Genomic DNA, 23,440 nt, shown 5'->3' with positions numbered 1-23,440 from the left:
CATCTTTTCTATGTTGGGAACAGACTTTGCTTTAATGTCAGTTTGAAGGACCAGTCAATGATTTGAGTTACGTGTGGTAGCTTAATCAGTAAGCTAGTAAGGAGTTTGTTGAATGCAATTTAGCTGTGAATCAGGAGAGGGAGTCCAGGAGCGCTAAGAACCAGACCTCAAGGGGGTGGGGTTGTTGCTTATGGCTGCTCCACCCTCACTTTGTGTCAGCAGGTATCCCAGGGGAGGGAGGCAGAGAGCTGGGGAACACAAACTGCAAACCACAGGCTTCCTCCTCCAGGGAGTTGATCTAGAAATGCTTTTCTGGAAGGAAAGCTCTTCTACAACCTCTACGTAATTTTCGAAGGCCACCACAGGATTCAGAGCCTTTGCTTGTGGAATTTGTTGCCTACTTTAAACTGATAGCAGCCTGTCTAGGTTTGCTGCTGGATTGCTGCTGGTATTTCCAAACTTTGTTTTCTTTCTTGCTCCACACATTTAGAACTGCTCATTATATGTGCTGTAAGGAGAGGAGAGACTCTTCTATTTGAACGGAGTATTCGGAAATTATTTTGGATTCATTCTAAGCTCTTTTGATTGCATTTGGACACTAACTTTTAGCCTTGCCTGCCCCAGGAGCTTTCAGTCTGGAGAAAAGTTCTCTCTCTGATCTTGTTGGATTGTCTTTCTGGCTGTGGAATTCCATTCGGATCTACCTGCCTTTTGTGTGCATGTGTGTGTGAGTGCATGTGTGAGAGAGAATTTTTTTTTCAGACTTAACAGGTTGGTAAGATAAGATACAGATCTTATTAAGCTGTTAGAAGTTGGTTTTGTACAGAATTTATAGAAATATTTCCGTCTGTTTCAGACCCTGCAGACTCTTGCAGGCAAATTACTGAACAGGTTTGCAGATCTCTCTTAAAAATCCCTGTTTCTCCTTCTTAGGAGAATGATCAGTATACAAGAATCTTCTTAGTTGCTGAATTTCTCTACCTTGTCTACAATTATGAAGACTGTTCAGTACTTCCTGTGTGATCTCTAGGTAGCATATGTTGATTTATTAATTTTTATTTTGTGGTGCTTTTATTTATGATTGAATTAAACTTGTTCGTGAAAGCAATTATTGCAGTTCTGGAGTGTGAACAGGAATAGCAGAGAACAAACCAGGACATGTTTGTAACTTTTTGCTCAAAGTCTTTGGCTAAACTTTTAACATGTTTTGGGGGTCTTTTTACATGCTGGGAATTTGAAAATAGGGTTGAGAAGAAGAGTGTTCATCTATTGCATTTTGGGAACTGAATATCAGAAGATGATGTGCTTTAAACTGGACTCCAAACACAGATTATTAGTGATTTCCTATCCTTATGTTGAGCCAGGAGAATAATTCTTGATCCCTGTGCCCGAATGGGTGAGGCATTTCTAACAAAAAAGGGACGTCAGGAATTAAATAATTTTGGAAGAGAACAGCCAAATAGCAAACTTTTTTTATATATGTTGAACTTTAAAAATACTGCTGAAATAATCAAAAGGGAATATCCACTCTCCTCCAATGTTGTTCTTTAGTATGTGTAGTTGATGGAGGACATTCATGCTTGTAATTAACATTAAATTGGAACAGCTCATGTTTTTGGGAATGAGATATGTGGAGACGATAACTAGCTGGAGAGGACACTAAGTGCACCTGAGATTGATGGGCTCAACCCGCTGATCATCCGGAAATGTAATCCCGAAAGGTTAAGAACTATTGACGCTCTTCTTGCATGGCAGAGACGCACCCTCTGATTAGCTCAGGCAAGACTAAAGTGCTACATAGTGTTGGTATGCGTCCTGGCTGGATTTTTTTAATGCCTATTTGTTCAGTTTATGTTGCTCTTCCTGGATTTATCCATTGGAGAAGGAGAAACACCTGATTTCAATTGTTGATGTTTTGGTTTTAATTTTATTAGGGTCCCAGGCCTTTGGGCACTTGATACCAAGGAAGAGAAAATGTTATGGTGAGAAACGGAAGACGAATCCTATAAGGAGTGCAAGGAGGAAGGGCTGTAGGTTACTTGAGTAACTCTTCCCTATTTCCCATCTCCTCACTGACTGAAAACACACACAAGCTTTAAACTTAACCAGCTCTGTCTGCTGTTGGAACCTGCTGCTGGGGTGAGGACGCATTCCTGAGCGATATGTGTGGCCGAAGTGCACTGCTGCAGCTGGTAGCATGAGTGCTGGCCCCCAGCTGCAGCTGGCTGTCCTCTGGCCTTGGCTGCTAATGGCTACGCTGCAGGTTGGACTTGGCCATACTGGGCTGGCACTGGCAGCAGCAGTGGAGTCAGAGAGATCAGCAGCACAGAAGGCTATCATTAGGGTGATCCCCTTAAAAGTGGAGCCAGTCACATTGGAAGGAGTGTTTGCTAATGTTGCTGAAGTTACTCCAGCAGAAGGAAAACTGCTGCAGGTAAGAGAAGCTTTATTCTATCCTATTCTATTGGCCTTATGATCCCAGCGTGATCTTCCCCCAGTTCCTTCTGGCTTCAACATCTGCTGCAGTGGAATAATTTTTATTTCTCAAGTATACATTTATAATGAGAGGAACCATGTGTTGTTGTTTTTTTTTGTCTCTGAGCAGCCTAGCTATTTGCTTTGCAGCATAGTATCCTGCTGCTCTTTAAACCTTGCACACTGCCTCTTAAGATAATTTCTTTATAACTGTTTCTTGCCATCATCAACTGCAGATCTGTACTAATGCTGCTAAGAGTGATAATATTGAATGTATCAATGTGTTCAGTTGCTACCGTAGGGGTTATTACGCTCTGTCATAGTTGGTCACACATTGAAAAGTCTGGAGAGCCATTTTCCACGTTGGGCGGATATCACTCGAAAAGGATTGCCCTGCTTCTGAAATCCTGAGAGATTCCCCTACATCTCTCCTTACTTCTAGATTTCTGTCAGAGTGAAAGGATACAGCTGGATTCTGCCCTCCATAGTTATTGATCTGGGATCTGACTCAGTTAGTTGTGTGCCAGAGTGTTGGATCAGTGAAGGAGATAAATTATCCTCAATTTATGGGTTCCCATATCCTCAGTACCTTACCTATTAGAGACAAATATTAATTACATGTATAACATCATGATCCAAATAAAGAATAGAGCTTCTGAACAGATTATAGCAGCAGCAGCTGTGGCAGAAGCACAGTCGTGCTGGTTGGTGAGCAGGCTGATTGCTCCATGAACACTACAGATATATTACATGAACAGAGCATAGTACATTACTGGATTACCTTTGTGTGCCATATTGTCTATGTGCCATAATGACTTACCTTGTGTGCCTCTCAAACACAGCTGAGGTCCCTTTTCGAGAACTGGCTATTACAAAGCTCATGAAGACAAATAGTTTTTATCATATATAATTCTGCCAGGCAGTTGGCTGTGGTGACTTCCATTGTTCCCTCTGCTCTGTTACATCTGGGGTGGAATAATTTTTATGTGCACCAATGCATGTGTAGATGTTGGTTAGGGTTACTGCACCATTAGTAGAAACACATGCTGGCAGCCGTGAGCGCGATGTTGATCAGCTGGGAGGTGCCTGCACCTCTCCTGGGTGGCTGCCCAAGCACTCAACTTACAGAAATACTGGTGACTTTCCAAGTGTGACACTGACTCTTCAGTAACTAAAGCAGTAAATTGTATACAACAGTGAGACAATAGAAGGATTTTGGGGCAAGTCTTGCAATATATGTTCCTCTGCTTGCAAATTATAAGTGGATGGTAATACAAGATGGAGGCACTGGGGCATTGTGAAGTTAATTCAGGTTTGTAAAGGAATTTGAACTCAAAATGAAAGTAAATCAGAGCAAAGTATTATTGTTTTAAGAACTAAAAATTGGCAGATTAAAGTGTTAAATCCATGAGAGACTAAAATGTTCACAAAATGGAAAGGTAGAAGAAAAATCTCACTTATCTAATGTCTCTAGTGTGTATAAACACACACCCAAGAATTCTGAAAGAACCCAAATGTGAAATTGCAGAACTACTAACTGTTTATAACCTATCCTGTAAAATTCTGTATCAAATGACTGGAGGACAACTAATGTGATGCTATTGTTTGAAAAGGACTCTAAAGGTGATCCTGGCAATCATAGGCCAGTAAGTCTAACTTCAATATGTGGCAAATTGGTTGAAAATGAAGTAAAGAACAGAATTGTCAGATACTCAGAGGAACATAATTTGTTGGGGAAAAGTCAGTATGGTTTCTATAAAGCGAAATTATGCCTCGCTAGTCTACTATAGGTCTTTGAGGAGATCAGTAAGCATATGGGCAAGGGTGATCCAATGGATAGAGTGTACAGGTTGAACCCCTCCTGTCTAGCACCCTCAGGACCTGACCAGTATCAAACCAGAGTATTTGCTGCATGAGGGTAGGTCAATATTGTCTAGCAGCATTACCAACACTCCCACTACCTACTGGGCTCATTAGAAGACATTTAGGGATAAATTAGAGAGAAATAACATCACAGAACAGTGAGAGCCAGGACGACTGGTTGTAAACAAACTTTATGGGACCATGGGAAACTTGGCCACATCCATAAGTGGCCTTTGGGTAATGAAAATCATGCTGAACCATGGATAGTGCCCAACTAGAGAGATTCAGTCTGTACGTAGGTTTCTAAAAAGCCTTTGACAAGTTCCCTCACTAAAGGGTCTCTCATGGAGTTATAACTGGTTAAAAAATAGGAAATAAATTATAGTCTTCAGAATGGAGAGAGGTAGATACTGATGTTCCACCTGGGTCCATATTGGGATCAATCCTATTCAGCATATTCATAAATAATCTGGAGAAAGGGGTAAACAGTGAGGTGGCAACATTTACAGATACAAAAATCCTCAAGATAGTTAAATTCAAAGTAGACTGTGAAGAACTTGAAAAGGATCTAAAAAAATTAGGTGACTGGGCATCCAAACGGCAGATGAAATTCAGTGTTGATCAATGCAATGCAATGCATATTGGAAAACATAATCCCAAGTATATGTATAAAATGATGGGGGCTAAATTAGCTGATAACACTCTAGAGATCTTGGAGCCTTTGTGGATACTTCTCTGAAAACATGCACTAACTGTGCAGCAGCAAACAGAATGTTGAAAATCATTAAGAAACGGACAGAGTATAAAACAAGAATATCTTAGTGCCACTATATAAATCTGTGATATGCTCATATTTCAAATACTTTGTGCAGATGTGGTCACTTAATCTTAATATTGGAAAAAGTTCAGAAAAGGGCAGAAGAATGTTTGGGGTATGGAACAGCTGCCACATGCGGGAAGATTAATAGGACTGGGACTTTTCATCTTGGAAGAGAGATGACCGAAGGAGGCTGTGATCAGTGTTCTCTCTAATTTTTTACATCCGTGTTTGGAATAAATTTTTTTATGTTCACTGAGACGTATGCTTGTGCACCACCAATAGAGATACCTGCTGTCAGCTGTGGGTGTCTTTGGGTGCTCTGCTAGTCAGATGAGTGGCAAATTAATCTCTCCTGGATGCCCGTCAAAGCTCCTGTTTACAGGGAACACTGGCTTTGAAAGAGGTCTGTAAAATCATGACTTGTCTGGAAAAAGTTAGAGGAGGTTTTTTACTACTTCCCATAACACAAGAACGAAGAGTCACCAAATGAAATTATCAAAACAAAAAGCAGTCAAGTAGCACTTTAAAGACTAGCAAAATAGCTTATTAGGTGAGCTTTCGTGGGACAGACCTACTTCTTCAGACCATAGCCAGACCAGAACAAACTCAATATTTAAGACACAGAGAACCAAAAACAGTAAGAAAGGAGGACAAATCAGAAAAAGATAATCAAGGTGAGCAAATCAGAGAGTGGAGGGGTGTGGGGGGGAGGTCAAGAGTTAGACTGAGTCAATCTAATTGAGCATACTTGGCTCAATCTAATTCCCATGAGCTGATGGGAATAAGGGGACTTCAAAGTAGGCGGGGTCCTTTCAAAAAGGAGCCCCGTCGGAACGAGCCGTGCGGCGGCGAGGCGCATCAATTTTGAAGTGCCGCGGCCGCCCGCATGTTAATGAAGCGCTGAATACGCATTTCAGCGCTTCATTAGTAAACTTCGAAATGGCCATTTCGAAGTTTGGGGCTAGTGTAGACGTAGCCTAGGATTGGACTTCCAGGCTGCGTCTACACGTGCACGCTACTTCGAAGTAGCGGCAGTAACTTCGAAATAGCGCCCGTCACGTCTACACGTGTTGGGCGCTATTTCGAAGTTGAAATCGACGTTAGGCGGCGAGACGTCGAAGTCGCTAACCCCATGAGCGGATGGGAATAGCGCCCTACTTCGACGTTCAACATCGAAGTAGGGACGTGTAGACGATCCGCGTCCCGCAACATCGAAATAGCGGGGTCCTCCATGGCGGCCATCAGCTGGGGGGTTGAGAGATACTCTCTCTCCAGCCCTTGCGGGGCTCTGTGGTCACCGTGGGCAGCAGCCCTTAGCCCAGGGCTTCTGGCTGCTGCTGCTGCAGCTGGGGGTCCGTGCTGCATATACAGGGTCTGCAACTAGTTGTTGGCTCTGTGTATCTTGCACTGTTTAATGAAAGTGTGTCTGGGAGGGGCCCTTTAAGGGAGCGACTTGCTGTTGAGTCCGCCCCGTGACCCTGTCTGCAGCTGTGCCTGGCTCCCTTATTTCGATGTGTGCTACTTTGGCGTGTAGACGTTCCCTCGCTGTGCCTATTTCGATGTTGGGCTGAGCAACGTCGAAGTTGAACATCGACGTTGCCAGCCCTGGAGGACGTGTAGACGTTATTCATCGAAATAGCCTATTTCGATGTCGCAACATCGAAATAAGCTATTTCGAAGTTGGGTGCACGTGTAGACGTAGCCCCACTGTTTAAAAGATGCCTTTTTCATCTCTCATTGCTATATGGTTGAAAATAATTCTTGAAGAGCTCTACCAGATGCACATCTCATAGAGCTGGAAGGAACCTCAGGAGGTTATGGAGTCCAATCCCCTGCAGGGCCAAACGCCAACCCTTCCCCCTGCCAAATCTGTTTGCCCCAGTTCCCTAAACATCCCCCTCAAGAATTGAGCTCACAAGCCTGGGGTTAGTAGGCTAATGCTCAAACCACTGAGCTATCCGCAGCTCTAACAATTTACAAATTAACAAAAGAATTTATTAGGTGATGAAATTTTGTAAGACACCCATTTATTCAGAAGAGTCACAGACCACACTAGGTAAGAAAGTCAATTGTGATGTGGAATCCAGAAGTGGGTCTGCCCCATGCAAGCTCATCACCTAATAAATTATTTTGTTAGTCTTTAAAGTGCTACTTAGCTGCTTGCTTGTTTTGTTAGAATACAGAGTAACTTGGCTACCTCTCATTATTCAACAGGAGAAAAGAGAGGAAGTAATTGAATTTGTCTACTTTTGTTAGCGTTTTAGGCATGGTGAAACTCCTTGAGCACTATGTGATCATATGATTAAAGGCTGTATCGAAGAGCATGTGTGCAAGAGTACAGAATTAAATACATCCTGAAGATTCAGAAGGAAAAGAAGAAAACTCAGAATTCTATTTAAAAGCCAATACTAAATAAGATCCAGTAGTTGGATGCTGAGTCTAGATCAATGCAGATTAGAAGTATAGTAAACCCTCTTTTTTTTTTTTTTTTAAACAGACCCCTATATAATGGACTTCAGAAATAACGGACAGTGTCTGCCAGCCCCGCTTCCCTGCCCCCCCGCCCTCTCTTCCCCAAATAAATTCTGGAGACTTACCAGAGCTGCTGCTGGGGCTAGAGGAGCTGATGGAGCAGCTGGAGCCACAAGGGCTGCGGGGGCCGGGGAGCTGCAGCAGGACACAGGAGCTTGCTTCCCCCAGCCCCTTGTGCATGGAGCATGTCAGCACCCAGACACCGCTGCCTGCAATGGCAGCGAGCAGCAGCCATGGTGTTGGAGACTGGTGCCCCCTGGCAGGCTGGGGGTGGCTACAGTCTATCTTCACATGGGTGGCTCAGACCTGGGGGGGCTGGAGGAGCTGCAGGAGTTGGAAGCAGCCAGGCCAGCATTCAGCTCCTCTCCCGGTAATTGGGAGAGGAAGGTGGAGGTGTGAGGGAAAGAATGGGACAGGAGTGGGGAAGGGAAGTGCAGGGGCAGAGGACAGGAGTGAGTGATGGGCTGGAAAGGTCAGTGCATCATCACACAGTGTAACCATTTGGATATAACAGACTTTTGGCATTTACAGACACCCCTTCCCCCACATTAGTCTATTAAATCGAGTGTTTACTGTAAGGTCAAATTTAACAAACAGGTTAATTAACCAGTTTAACAAGTTACCTACAGATGAGTGGGATCCAGCATTAACTGCAGCTTAAAGTTTATAAATGGAGTGGGTTCCTATTATGGAAGTTCATAGTGCATTTGGGAGATGATAACCCTGATTGAAAAGGTCCACTCAGTTAAATGCATATGGAGACAAAGCCCATATATTAATAGGATTATATATTTGGTCTCTGTACCAACAAAATGTGACAGTGCATGATATTGAGAGAATTCAAAGAGGCAGTAAAGTCCAACAAAATGATGATAATGGGGAACTTCAGCTACCCATCAAAAAGTACAATGGAGTGAAGTTCAAAGAAGCAATTTCTTCACACTTTTGTCTATCTAGGGGACAAAAGAGGAGCTTAGGTTATATCTATACAAACACTTTTGTCATTATGTCATTCAGGGAGGTGAAAAAACATCCCACTGAGCAACAGAAGTTACACTGACAGACATGCTGGCATGGACAGTGCTATGTTGGCAGGAGATACTCTCCAGCCCATGCCACTCACAGAATCACAGGGCTGGAACGGACCTCAGGGGGTCATCTAGTCCAGCCCCCTGCTTCAAGCAGGAACAACCCCCACTAAGTCATCCCAGTCAGGACCTTGTCAAGCCAGGATTTAAAAACCTCAAGGGATGGAGAAACCACCACCTCTCTAGGTAACACATTCCAAAGCTTCACCACCCTCCTGGTGACATAGTTTTTCCTAATATCTAACCTACACCTCTCCCTCTTCAACTACAGACCATTACTCCTTGTTCTGCCATCTGACACCACTAAGAACAGTTTCTCACCCTCCTTTTTAGAGCTCCCCTTCAGGAAGTTGAAGGCTGCTATTAAATCACCTCTAAGTCTTCTCTTCAGTAAACTAAACAAGCCCAAATCCCTCAGCCTATCCTCATAGGTCTTGTGCTCCAGACCCTTAATCATTTGGTTGCCCTTCACTGAACCTGCTCCAGCAAATCCACATCCTTTTTATACTGGGGGGGCCCAAAACTGGACACAGTATTCCAGATGTGGCCTCACCAGTGCCAAATAAAGAGGAATAACTACTTCTCTAGATCTGCTCGAAATGCTACTCCTAATGCACCCTCGTATGCTGTTAGCCTTCTTGGCTACGAGGGCACACTGTTTACTCATATCCAGCCTTTCATCCACCATAACCTCTTGGTCCCTTTCCATCATACTGCTCCTGAGCCAGTCGGTCCCCAGCCTGTAACAATGTGTGGAAGTATAAGAGTTACATTGTAAAAATCACACTATGATACAATGTTACTTCTGAGTTCAAGAGGGAGAAGTTATGCTGTGTGTAGGAATGTAGGGGGGGTTTGGATGGAGCCAGGTGTACCTGGGAAAGCAGGAACCAGAGCAGTAGGTGCTAGAAGGTAACTAATTAAGATAACCAGAGATTCATAAAGAGGAGACTGCTGAAGGTGATATGGAAATGAAGATACATGACTAGTCTCAGGGGCTATGTGGGGTGGGTGTGTGTCTTTTTTTTTTCTTTGTTTATTAACTTGCCTTCTTTTGTCTGTATAAATTGAGAGACCTGAGCCCTAGGCGGGGGCTCACCTTTTTCTGAATGTATTAGCAGAGCAGCTTTGCTAATAAATAGAGTGGTCTGACAAATTGTGAGTCTTGAGTCTAACTTTGACAAATGCTTGGGATTCTGCCACCCCAGGTGCGGGACTCTACACTTCTCCTTATTGAAACACATCAGATTTCTTTTGGCCCAGTCCTCCAATTTATCCAGGTCCCTCTGGATTCCCTATCTACCCTCCAACGAATCTACCTCTCCCCCTAGTTTTGTGTCATCTGCAAACTTGCTGAGGGTGCAATCTAGTCCCTCATCCAGGTCATTAATAAAGATGTTGAATAACACCAGCCCCAGAACCGAGCCTTGCGGCACTCCGCTTGAAACAGACCGCCATCCAGATATTGAGCCATTGACCACTACCCGTTGGGCCTGACCATCAAGCCAGCTTTCTATCCATTTTATAGTCCAAGGATCCAATCCCTATTTCCTTAACTTATGGACAAGAATGTTGTGGGGGACCGTATCAAAAGCCTTGCTGAAGTCGAAGTATATTACATCCACTGACTTACCCATGTCCACAGAGCTTGTTACCTCGTCATAGAAGCTAATCAGACTGGTCAGGCAGGACTTGCCCCTGGTGAATCCATGTTGGCTACTTTTGATCACTTTCCCCTCTTCCAAGTGCTCCAAAACAGATTCCTTGAGGATTCCCTCCATTATTTTCTCAGGGATTGAAGTAAGGCTGACCGGTCTATAGTTCCCTGGATTGTCCTTCTTTCCTTTTTTAAAGATGGGCGCTATGTTTGCCTTCTTCCAGTCATCTGGTATCTCCCCTGATCTCCAAGAGTCTTCAAGGATAATGGCCAAAGGTTCAGCAGTGACCTCTGCCAATTCCCTCAGCACTCTGGGATGCATTAAATCCAGACCCATGGACTTGTGCACATCCAGTTTTTCTAGATAGCTCAGAACTTGTTCCTTTGCTACAGATGGCTGCCCTTCACCTTCCCATACTGCATCGTCTCGGACCCTCATGGGGAAGCTGACTTTATCCATAAAGACTGAGGCAAAAAAAGCATTGAGTACTTCAGCTTTTCCTGCGTCATCTATCACTAGGTTACCTCTCTCATCCAGTAATGGCGCCACACCTTCTCTGATAACCTGTTTATTGTTCACATGCCTGTAGAAACCCTTCTTGTTACTTTTCACATCCCTTGCCAGCTGCAGTTTCAATAGTGCTTTTGCTATCCTGATTACTGCCCAGCATTCTCCAGCCAGATGTTTATACTCCTCCTTAGTCTTAGTCCACGTTTCCATTTCTTGTACGCATCCTTTTTGAATTTAAGCTAAGGATTTCTTTGTTAAGCCAAGCTGGTTGCCTACCACGTTTGCATTTCTTACTATGCAGCGGGATTGTTTGTTCCTGTGCCTTCAGTAAGACTTCTTTAAAATACTGCCAGTTCTCTTCAACTCTTTTTTCCCTTTCATCTTTGTTTCCCAAGGGATCCTGCTCATCCATTCTCTCAGGGAGTCAAAGTCTGCTCTTCTGAAATCAAAGGTCTGTAAGTTACTGCTCACCTTTCTTACTTTTGTCCGGATCATGAAATCTACCATCTCGTGGTTGCTGCAGCCCAGGTTCCCTCCCACTTGTATTTCTTCCACTAGTTCTTCCCTGTTTGTGAGCAGCAGGTCAAGTTACGCATGGCCCCTGGTCGGTTCCTTCAGTGCTTGTACCAAAAAGTTATCCCCAACATTCTCCAAAAACTTCCTGGATTGTCTGTGTGCTGATGTATTGGTCTCCCAGCAAATGTCTGGATGATTAAAGTCTCCCATGAGAACCAGGGCCTGTGATTTGGAAGCTTCACTTAGCCTCATCTCCTTGATCTGACGGTCTCTAATAGACACCAACTACAACATCACCTTTAGTTACTTCCACCTCTAAGCGTAACCTACAGACACTCAACTGGATTTTCTCCTTCCTCATACTGGAGCTCTGAGCAATCATACTGCTCCCTCACATAGAGCACAACTCCTCCTCCTTTTCTCCCGTCTGTCCTTCCTAAACAATTTATAATGTTCCATGACCATGCTCCAGTTACGTGAATCGTCCCACCAAGTCTCCATCATTCTAAGCACCTCATACTTGTTTGACTGTGCCAGGGCCTCTAATTCTTCCTGTTTTGTTCCCTAGGCTTCTGGCATTAGTGTACAAGCATCTTAGAGAAGGGGCTGATTGCCCCACTTTCTCCTCTTCACCCAGGAAACCCACTTGATTGATCCCTCCTCCTTCCCCACTTACCTCAGGGCTTGTGTCACCTTCCCCTGACAAACCTAGTTTAAAGCCGTCCTCACTAGGTTTGCAAGCCTGCCCGCAAAGATGCTCTTTCCTCTTTTAATGTGGTGGATCCCATCTCTTCTCAGCAATCCCTGTTCACAAAACAGAATCCCATGGTCAAAGAAACCAAATCTTTCCCTGCTACACCACCTACACAACCATGCATTTACCTCTGTGATTCCACAATCCCTATGCAGACCCCTTCCTTCCACAGGGAGGATAGACGAGAAGACCATTTATGCTCCATATTCCTTGATCTTCCTTTCTAGGGTTACGTAATCTGTGATGATCTCGTCAAAGTTGTTCTTGGCTGTATCATTGGTTCCTACATGGAGAAGTAGGAATGGGTAATAGTCTACAGCCTTAGGAATTTTTGGCAGTGACTCTGTAATATCCCGAATTCTAGCTCCAGGCAAGCAGCAAACTTGTCGGGATTCTATGTCCGGGCAGCAGATGGATGACTCCGTTCCTCTTAGGAGGGAGTCCCTGACCACCACCACTTGTCTTTTTCTCTTAGGGGTGGTGATCATAGAACTCCGATCCCTAGGACTGCGTATTTCCAGAGAAGATATGTGGACAAAGCTGGCAGCAGGCTTTGTTGCAGGGAAAGGTTCCAGGACTGGTATTCCCGGGGTATAGACTGTGGCTGTTAGTGAGGATCCTCATGAGGTTGGGAGGTTGTCTGTAGGAGAGAACAGGCATGTCACCCAGGGCCTTCTGGAGTGTGGCATCCTGATTAAGGATAGGTTGTAAGTCTTTAATAATTCGTTGCAGTGGTCTGAGTTGGGGGCTGTAGGTGATGACCAGAGTTGTTCTGTTCTTGGCTTTTTTGGGCTGATCTTGGAGTAGCTGGTCTCTGGGTATTCGTCTGGCCCTGTTGATTTGTTTTTTTTACTTCTCCTGGTGGGTAATTCAGGTTTATGAATATTTGGTAAAGTTGTTGTAGTCCAAGGGAAATTAAAACAACTACTGAAGGAACTCCCTGCTGCTACTCGGGACCTCTTTCACTCAGACACACCATCTGAGCCGCAGCCTGGATTATTCTATTTACTTCCCAAAATCCACAAACCTGGAAACACTGGATGCCCTATCATTTCAGGTATTGGCACCCTTACCGCTGGACTATCCAGTTACGTGGACTCCCTCCTCAAACCCTATGCCACCAACGGTCCCAGCTATATCCGAGATACCACCGACTTCCTGAGGAAATTACAAAACATTGGAAAAGTTCCTGATAATGCCATCCTGGCCACAATGGATGTAGAGGCTCTGTACACTAATATTCCACATAAAGATGGATTACAAGCAATCTGGAATACCATCCCTGATGCCACCACTGCCAGTCTGGTGTCTGACCTCTGTAACTTTGTTCTCACACACAATCATTTCCGTTTTGAGGACAATTTATACCTCCAGATTAGTGGAACTGCTATGGGCACCCGCATGGCCCCACAATATGCTAATATATTTATGGCTGACCTGGAACAACGATTCCTCAGCTCTCGTCCCCTATTACCACTCCTCTACTTAAGATACATTGATGACATCTTTATGATTTGGACCCATGGTACAGAGGCTCTAGAAGAATTCCGCAGAGACTTTAACAATCTACACCCCACCATCGATGACAACATGCAAGAGATACATTTCCTGGACACTACAGTACTAATCAAGGATGGCCTGATCAGTACCACACTAAACCGAAAACCTACTGATCGCTATACTTATCTATACCCTTCTAGTTTCCATCCTGCACACGTGACTAGATCCATTGTTTACAGTCAAGCTCTTAGGTACAAGTGCATTTGCTCTGATCCAACTGACAGAGACCAAAAACTACAATAACTTTACCAGATCAGCCCAAAAAGCCAAGAACAGAACACCACTGGTCATCACCTACAGCCCCCAACTCAGACCACTGCAACGAATTATTAAAGACTTACAACCTATCCTTAATCAGGATGCCACACTCCAGAAGGCCCTGGGTGACATGCCTGTTCTCTCCTACAGACAACCTCCCAACCTCATGAGGATCCTCACTAACAGCCACAGACTATACCCCAGGAACACCAGTCCTGGAACCTTTCCCTACAACAAAGCCCGCTGCCAGCTTTGTCCACATATCTTCTCTGGAAATACCATCACTGGACCTAACCAGGTTACTCACAGAATCACGGGCACTTTCTCATGCTCCTCTACTAACATCATATATGCCATCATGTGCCAACAATGCCCAGATGTTTTGTATATTGGACAGACTTCTAACTCCCTTAGACAAAGGGTCAACGGGCACAACACAGACATCAAAACACTCCAGATCCACAAACCAGTTAGTCAACATTTTAACAGAATGGGGCATACTGTCAATGACCTAAAGGTATGTGTGTTACTGAAAAGGAATTATCGCACCGTTCTGGAAAGAGAAACAGCCGAGCTGGCTTTTATATTCAAATTCGGCACCTTAACACATGGTTTAAATCGTGATAGGAACTTTCTGAGTCACTATAGGGGCTCGTCTGCATACTTGGCTCAATCTAATTCTTGACCTTTCCCCCCCCCCCGCCCCTCCACTCTCTGATTTGCTCACCTTGATTATCTTTTTCTGATTTGTCCTCCTTGCTTACTGTTTTTGGTTCTCTGTGCCTTAAATATTGAGTCTGTTCTGGTCTGGCTATGGTCTGAAGAAGTGGGTCTGTCCCATGAAAACTCACCTAATAAACTATTTTGCTAGTCTTTAAAGTGCTACTTGACTGCTTTTCGTTTTGATAGCGTATAGACTAGCACGGCTTCCTCTCTGTTACTACTCGCCAGCCATATCACTCTCCATTTTTTCCCTTTACAGAGATCCCTTATTTGTTTCTAGTGCCGCCTTGAAGGGCACAAGAGAAACATTGTATAAGAGAGGTGAAAACAGGTATGGGGCTCCTCCCGAAGGTGAACTCCCAGGCAAACTTGCTGTTAGCTGCTCCTGTTCACTGCTCACAGGGTTCACTGGGGCTGCCTTCTTATAGTGCTGCTCGCTGGTTTGTGGCTTAATTATATCAATAGCAGAACTCTTACCTGCCTGCATAGAGTTGCTATGAGCAATCTTACAGCTGTACAGCTATGCCTCTGTAGATACCCTAGTGTAGACAAGTCCTTTTGTCTAATTAAAGTAACATGCAAGATTTTATTCAAGAAGTAAGTGTAGGCGAGGTACTAAGATTGGCCACAGTATAGGTTCGACATCCTAAACAGGATACAGAAAAAGAGTAGTGACGCTGAACTTCAGAAAGAGAGCTCAGTAAAGTCTAGTCAAAAGGACCTTGAAGGAAAAGGGGAGAAGAATCGTCAGATACTGCATGGATGCCACATAAACTAAAAGTAGAACCACAGAAACCATGTATAGCTTCTGAACAAAAATGAGAATCAGGAAGTCAATTATTCAAGTATTCAGAAGTAGCAAAGCAACTATTTAAATATAATATTTAAATAGTAGCTACTTGCTGAAAATGAAGTTGTAAAGTGCAGCTGAATATACTCTTGTGCCAAATTATTTGCGAGTATTATTTATACCCTTTATAAATAAATAAATATATTTAGTTTACCTACTGTTATGACTCTTAATAGTGGCTATAAGATTTCCTTTGAACTTGCCAAAAATGTGCTTTCCTTTTGTCTGAAACAAACAAAAAAACTACAGCCAAGAAGGAGAAAGTGATGGGTACATGAAAGTAGAGGTACATAAGTAATATAAGTTGCAGACTTAACTGTAGTATTCACTACCGTGAAACTAGTTTAACAATACAATAATCTAGAATCAACTGAGTATTTTAACAAGCAAAACAGTAAACAGAGTGGAACAGCATTTTGAGGAATTCCCCCAGGCTGTAAGGTTTCAAATGACCTCAACTTAGGGCATCACCCAAATGTTCTAACAGATTACTTTGTTATGATGGTGGATCTGTAACAAATCCCCAGAGAGGGAGTGAAATTATTTCCAGCAAGGATTGATGCATATTGTCCCAAGATGTGTGTATCAGCTGCAGAATGGACTTCAACATCAAATAGGATTTAATACATTTACGAGTCACAAACTGAGGCAGGAATCATGTCATATTTTTGCATTTGCAGTCCACAATAAGTATGTGAATGTCGATATAGAAAGGGTGTAGATCACATGCTGCCTCCTGTTGCATGAGAAATAAGTCACATAGTGAAATTGCAAGTTTGTCTCAAGAAGTAATGTTAGGTATCCCACGCTTTCCACTTTGTGAATTGTTGTGAGTCAAGAATTCTGAGCCACAAAGTTTATATTAAGGTTTTTTTGGTTTTTTTCATTTTACCATACTAACGTTTATTTTGTCTCAAATTACTTTTCTGGACCATGTCACAAACGTCACTTTCCTAGTGGGCTCAAAAGGGCTTTATGCAGAGATGAGAAGTGAGGATTTTGTAGTGGCTAGATTTGTAGCCTTAGTTCTCCATGTATTTTTGATAAGCTGTATGTGAACTGAAGCCTCTTCTAGGTCCTGAAAGGTGATAAAGCAGCAAGAAATTGGAAAATAGGTAGCTGGGATGGCGGTCGAAGATTTCTGTCCTAAAGTTGGAAATTTATTTTGTGGTGGTCAGGATTATTTCTCAACAAGAGGATTGAAGGTAGTGGGGGATGTTTTCAGTGTGAAATGCATGTGTGCATATAGTGCAATTGATACTTTTACAGCGGGTCATGAATAATGTTCAAAGGAACAAGAAGATGCCACAGGTAAATAACTGAACAAGGCCAAGCAAAAGTGATGAGTGTGGAGGGGAAAGAGCTAAGTGTGACTGTGAAGCTGAAAAGAGAAGTTGGGAAGGAGCTGGATCTATGAGGTGACAAGGGGGAAGAAACATATAATTTGTATTATGGTAGTATCTAGAGGGCTCAGTTAGGACTGGAGCCACATTGTGCACTTAGCTCTGAATATATCGTTGCTTACCCTCTAATTAGTAAGAGTAACCATGAAACCACATTGGACCCGCCAATCTATTATTTCTGGCCAGTTGTACATTGGGAGGAGTGGGAGAAACCAACATAAGATTAATAGATTCCAAGGCCAGAAGGGACCATAGTGATCATCTAGTCTGACCTCAAGAAAAAAAAAAAACAGCCAGAGAACCCGGCTTTCTGTATAGATCCTAGACTATCTTTTAGGGAAAAAAAAACTTAATCTTGAATAAACACAATATGCTTGCTAGTATAATAATACTAGGATGGGAAATTTCATATAACTTCACTTAGGTGATCAGAGGATCTGCTTTTGCTCTGAGGCATAACTATTCACCACTCTTATAATAATCACCTCAGTGTACCACAACTGCTTATGTTTAATTGTAACAGAGAGGTAGCTGTGTTAGTCTGTATTCTAACAAAACAAGCAGTCTAGTAGCACTGTAAAGACTAACAAAATAGTTTATTAGCATTCGTGGGGCAGATCCACTTCCTCAGATCTGGAGATATACCATTGCAGTACAGCACTGATGGTGTTATAACACAAAGTTCAGAAAAAAATTGAAATAAAAACTGACAAATCAGATACACAGCACTGGGGGGGAGGGGGGCTATAGGGGGAGGGAAGAGGGAATCATAGAACAGTAGAACTGAAAGGAACCTCGAGAGGTCATCGAGTCTAGTTCCCTGCCCACCCGGTTGGACCAAGCACCATCTTAGTGCCTGCCTGATAGGAGTCTGTCTAACCTGTTCTTAAATATCTCCGGTGATGGAGATTCCACAACCTCCCTAGGTAACTTATTCCAGTGTTTAACCACCCTGACAGTTCGGAAGTTTTCCCTGATGTCTATTAAAAACCTCCCTTGCTGCAGTTTAAGTCCATTGCTCCTTGTCCTATCTTCAGAGGCCGAGGAGAACGATTTTTCTCCATCTTCCTTGTAACCCTCTTTGAAGTACTTGAAAACTGCTATCATGTTCCCGCTAAGTCTTCTCTTTTCTGAACTAAACAAGCCCACTTCTTTCAGTCTTCCCTTATAGCTCATGTTCTCTAGACCTTTAATTGTTCTTGTTGCTCCTCTCTGGACCTTCTCCAATTTGTCTACGTCTTTCTTGAAATGTGGTGCCCAGAACTGGACACAATACTGTAACTGAGGCCTAATGAATGCTGAGTAGAGCAGAAGAATGACTTCTTGTGTCTTTCTCTCAACACTCTTGTTAATGCATCCCAGAATCATGTTTGCCTTTTTTGCAACAGCATTGACTCATATTTAGCTTGTTGTCCACTATGACCCCTAAATCCCTCTCTGCAGTACTCCTTCCTAGACAGTTGCTTCCCATTCTGTATGCATTAAGCTAATTGGTCCTTCCTAAGTGGAATACTTTGCATTTGTCCTTTATTAAATTTCATCCTGTTTATCTCAGACCATTTCTCCTGTTTGTCCATTTTGAATTCTGACCCTATCCTTCAAAGCAGTTGCAACCCCTCCCAGCTTGCTATCATCTGCAAACTTAATAAGCCTACTCTTTATGCCAATAGCTGAATCGTTGATGAAAGTATTGAATAGAACTTGTCCCAAAACAGATCCCTGCACATATGAAATACTAAGTGTCCTGCCTGAGATCATTATGCATATCCCTACCTTTGAGATTCATAATGATCTCAGGCAGGACACTTAGTATTTCGCTCCCCTCTTCCCCACCTTGACCTGCCCTCCCACCCCCCACTTCAGTGCTGGGTATCTGATTGGTCAGTTTTTATTTGTTTGGATCTCTGTCTTGTAAAACCGTCAGTGCTCTACTGGAAATGGCATATCTCCAGATCTGAGGAAGCGGGTCTGTCCCATGAAAGTGCATCACCTAATGAATTATTTTGTTAGTCTTTAAAGTGCTACTTGACTGCTTGTTTGCTTATGTTGCCACATTCCTTGGGATACCTATGTAATTCCTCTTGACTTATATGAAGTAGTACGGTTATAAGTTAGAGTGAGTGCCCTGGTAGTCTCTTTAATCACTGAACTCAGAAAACACTTTTCATCACTAGAATGCAAATTGTCATGTGTTCAAATGTGCTGTTCGTATTCAGTCTTTTCAAATTTGCATTAGTACTCAGCATCAGTGAATTAATTCTGTGGTGGGTAGGTACCCTTTTCTCCCTTTTAATCACTGTATTAAAATTGTGCCCACTTTCTTATAATGAGAAAAAGGGGGAATAGAAAACCCCAAATTATCTTCTCTATCACTTTACTTCATCTACTTATTTAAAATAAGTAATCCCACAGTTAACTCAGAGTTTGTCTCTGTAGAAATATTTAAATTGTTCCCTCCCATTCACTTTTCTACACTTTTGTCTTTGTATTGCCTCTTTAATCAACCGACTTAAGTCCTACAAGATTTCCCAGACAATTGCACTGACAACAAGTTTAATAAGAATCGATGAGCTTAACTTGAGTTCACTCAAATATTGTTCACTTGAAATTCAGATGTAAAATAAAATGTTTTCGGTTTTAAGTTCTGTGTATCTCTCACAAATTACAAGTGACTTCCTGCTTCAAAATGACATGAAATCACTATGTAACAGAGGTGGTCTTAGAATCATAGACTATTAGGGTTGGGAGAGACCTGAAGAGGCCATCTAGTCCAGGGGTCTACAACCAAAATAGCGAGAAGAGCCATTTTTTTCATATTCAGTTACAAAATCAGTACTTTAGGAGCTGCAATGCATGTAAATACGAGACAGTCCTTAACAAATAACGTCAAACCATATTTTTGTAACTCCTGGTTTTCAGAACCGTGCACACACAATGATTTGAACCAGTTAGAAAGTTTAAGTTACTTTCATGCCTGGATTGGAGAGCAAATGAGGACAAGGAAAATGCTGCGCCCGGGGACAGGCTCTTAAGCAAGAAGGAGTCGTGTTTGCATCAACTCTCCACGCACCAATCCCCCATTCCCAAGCTCTACCCCGTTGGCCAACAAACCCACTCCCTGTCTCCAGGCTTTGCCTTCCTCAGACCCCAAATCTGCCCCTACCCCCCCATTCCATAAACCTGCCCCCATCCCCAAGCTTTAACCCCACCACACCAAGATTAACACTTCTTGGCCCCAAACATGCCCCCTCCCATCCTCAGGATTATCCCACCTCAGTCGATGAGCTGCTCCAGCTGCATGTGGGGTGGCTCCTCTCCCTTCTTGTAGAAGATGTCATCATAGAGCTTGAATCGCAGGTGCCTGTAGGACTGGTGCATGCCCTCACACTTGGCCAGCAGGAGGTGGTACTGCTCGTTCAGCTCTGCATCTGCTGCTTCCTCTTCCTCCTCCAGTGAGGCGGGGCAGACTTGACTGCCTCTCCCTCCAGCTGTCTTGCAGGCTTAGCACTTCCCCCACTTGCGGCGTGGACAGCTCCTTCCCCTGCTGCCTCTCAAATAATGGAACTAAATTTAATTGGTTTAATGGCTGGATTCCTCCCAGCGCCCTGCCAGCCATTAAACCAATTAAATTTAATTCTACTGTTTCAGCAGCAGCAGGACAGGGAGCCTCAGGAGTCAGCAGCAGAGCTTGGAGCCTGCTCAAAGCAGGACCAAACCCAGCTAAATCATCACAGTCAGAACTTTGTCAAGCCTTGCCTTTTTAAAAAAAAACAAAACAAAACTAGCATCACTGTCTTAGGTAACCCATTTCAGTGTTTTACCACCCTCCTAGTGAAATAGTTTTTTTTCATAATAGCCAACCTAGACCTTCCACACTGCAGCTTGAGATCATTGGTCTTTTTCTGTCATCTGGTACCACTGAGAACAGCCTGGCTCCATCCTCTTTGGAATCCCCTTCAGGTGGTTGTAGCCTGCTATCAAATCTCCCACCTGCTTCACTCCTCTCTTATGCAGACTAAACAACCCCTGATCTCCCAACCTCTCCTCATAAGTCATGTGCTCCAGCCTCCTAATCACTTTGGTTGCTCTCCACTGGATTCTTTCCAGATTGTCCATATTTTTAAAAAATGGTTTACCTCTGAAATAGCTTGGTAACTGCTATCTCACATGATCTTAAGTCACTCCATACAAATTAGCTGTTGCATGGTTGCGCATCACTGAGAGAGGAGGAGGGAGACCTAAAACTGATAGCAAAACAAAGTAAACTCTGAAAACGCATTCAGGGTGTTTAAAAACAAAGCCGAGATAAGATCCTATCCCAATTAAATCAGGTGCTGTGAGATGGTGAGAGGACGAAAAACACAGATTCCTTTTTATTTTAAGAGGAGAAAATCTCTATTTAGTAGAGAGAAATAATGATACATGTTCTACATATAGTTCATCAGGTAGCTCCTTAATTTCAGTTGTTTGAGTTCCCTCCCTCCATTTGCCTCAATCCCCAAATTAATTTTCAATCAAATTCATGTGTGGAAAAACAGACTAAAGGCACTCCAAAACCACACCACTGTCACATTTTTGGGGGGTGGGGGAGATGGACATAAGCATGGCAGAAATCCATTAAATAACTTTTGTTCCTATATAACCTTCAACAAAAAAAAAAAAAGAAAAAAGATCATCTATGTTAGAGCATACAAAGCCTCCTAAGAAATAAGTGAATGTTAAAATTCAAATTTTGGAATTTTCTCTTTCCTCTTGAAATTCAATACAGCATCAAAGGATGGGGAGGGACCTTTCTCATCTGGGCTCTATCCTGGCTCAGGCTGTCCACTTTCTGTAATGCTGTGTCTACACATGCAAATAAATTCAAAATTTCTGGCCCTCTTTCAAAAGAATGTGAGGAGTGTCTGCACGTACAATGTGGTCTTTCAAAAGAAAATCGGAAGAGTGCAGTGCAGATTTTGAAATCCCGACCCCAATCCCGTATTAGGAAGAGTGCCCCCTTTTGAAATTCTCTTTCAAAGAAAGACCATGTAGATGATCCACAGCCCCTCTTTTGAAAGAGGAGTCCGCCATGGTACCAGCCATCTGGAGCATGGGGATGCCCTGGTCCACAGCAGCAAGGATCTATGATCTCAGCATCTGGTCGCTTCTAAAGCTGTACAGACCAGGAAACCCCATGGCAGGAAGCTGAGACTGTGCCAGCTGCACAGCCACAAGCTGAGAGAAGCACACCTTCACACCCACCCCAAAACTGAAAAAAAATCCAGTGGCAAGCAGCTGCCTGCCGCAGGAGCCCTAGGGTCCCACATCAGAGCCCTCACAGGGCTCCCAGGAACTGGCATCAGAGTTAAAAAGGGGTCCCTCCTGAACAGAGCCAGAACTGAGACACCTACTGGGACTTTGGGAGGAGGAAGAGGCCCTCTGGGAGATGGGGATAAAGCAGCACAATACTGCGGCCTTCAGCTGCCTTGCCCATTGCCTCAGTACCAGGAGTCATCTCAAGCAAACCCTGGATCAAATCCAGAGTGAGGTGAAGGAGCTCTGGCAGAGCTATGCCCAGGCCTGGGATGAGGCCAGACACTCAGGGGCGGGTCCCTCCACCTTCCTCTACTATTGGGAGCACCGATCCATCCTGGGTCCCAGGACAGCTCCTCACGATCTGCTGTCGTGGACGCATCTTGGGACGAGCCACAGCTGGAGGCACAGGAAGAGCTGGGAGCCAGGAGACAGACCCTGCTGTAGAGTGGTCAAGCGATGAGGGGGATCTTGTCATTGACACCCTCCTTCTTGTCCAGATGGGCAACCGGGAGCCAGGCGTCCCTGGACTTCATTCAAGGAGCATCTGGTAAGTCCCCAGTGGGGCATGCACCCTGACTAGTGGGGCAGGGGTGACACAGCTGCCAGTGAGCCAAGCACATGGCTAGCAGTCTGGGGCCAGACACATCCTGGCCGGCCATGGCCCACAGCATGCCATGACGCCCTCTGGCATCGGCCAGCACCCACCCCTGTGGACAGTGCCATGAGCTGCATGTGCAAGAGATCGGCAGAGCTGGACTACACCCAGGGACTGTCCCACATGGGCAGGGAACCACTAGGCACCTGTGATACCTCATGGCCACTGTGCACTTGGACAAGGATGTTGCCCCCCAAGTGGGGGTGCTGCCCCCAGGGGCACATTCCTGAGGGCAGTGATCAAGGACAGAAATGATGTTCTTCTCTAAGCTGTACCATCCAAGGGCTGGGAGAGTCCCATGCCCTCTGTGGTCCCAGGAACCCCCCAGAGGCAATCGAGTAGGATCGGGCACCTGACCCCCACCAGCAAGACCATGTCAGGCCCATGGCCAGAGATCTCAGAAGTGGTCGGGGGTGGACACTGCCAGGCCAAGGTGGCAAAGCGATGTCTCAGGCTGGAGGAGGCCGACATGGCCTG

At 44.1% G+C, this 23,440-nt stretch overlaps 1 protein-coding gene across 1 annotated transcript in view; it reads left to right on the top strand.

Moving 5' to 3' along the window:
* The first annotated feature begins 1,074 nt into the window (after positions 1–1,074).
* The window catches only part of RNF43 (ring finger protein 43), a 99,368-nt gene continuing 77,002 nt past the window's right edge, over positions 1,075–23,440 (top strand). Inside the window, exon 1 of the mRNA XM_075014012.1 lies at positions 1,075–2,434. Within this exon, the coding sequence (XP_074870113.1) occupies positions 2,198–2,434 (237 nt within the window). The 5' untranslated portion in view covers positions 1,075–2,197. The remainder of the gene's footprint in view (positions 2,435–23,440) is intronic.

Source organism: Carettochelys insculpta, chromosome 19 (genome assembly GCF_033958435.1).
Source record: "Carettochelys insculpta isolate YL-2023 chromosome 19, ASM3395843v1, whole genome shotgun sequence".
Classification (NCBI taxonomy): domain Eukaryota; kingdom Metazoa; phylum Chordata; order Testudines; family Carettochelyidae; genus Carettochelys; species Carettochelys insculpta.
This window is presented reverse-complemented; position numbering and strand designations above follow the sequence as displayed.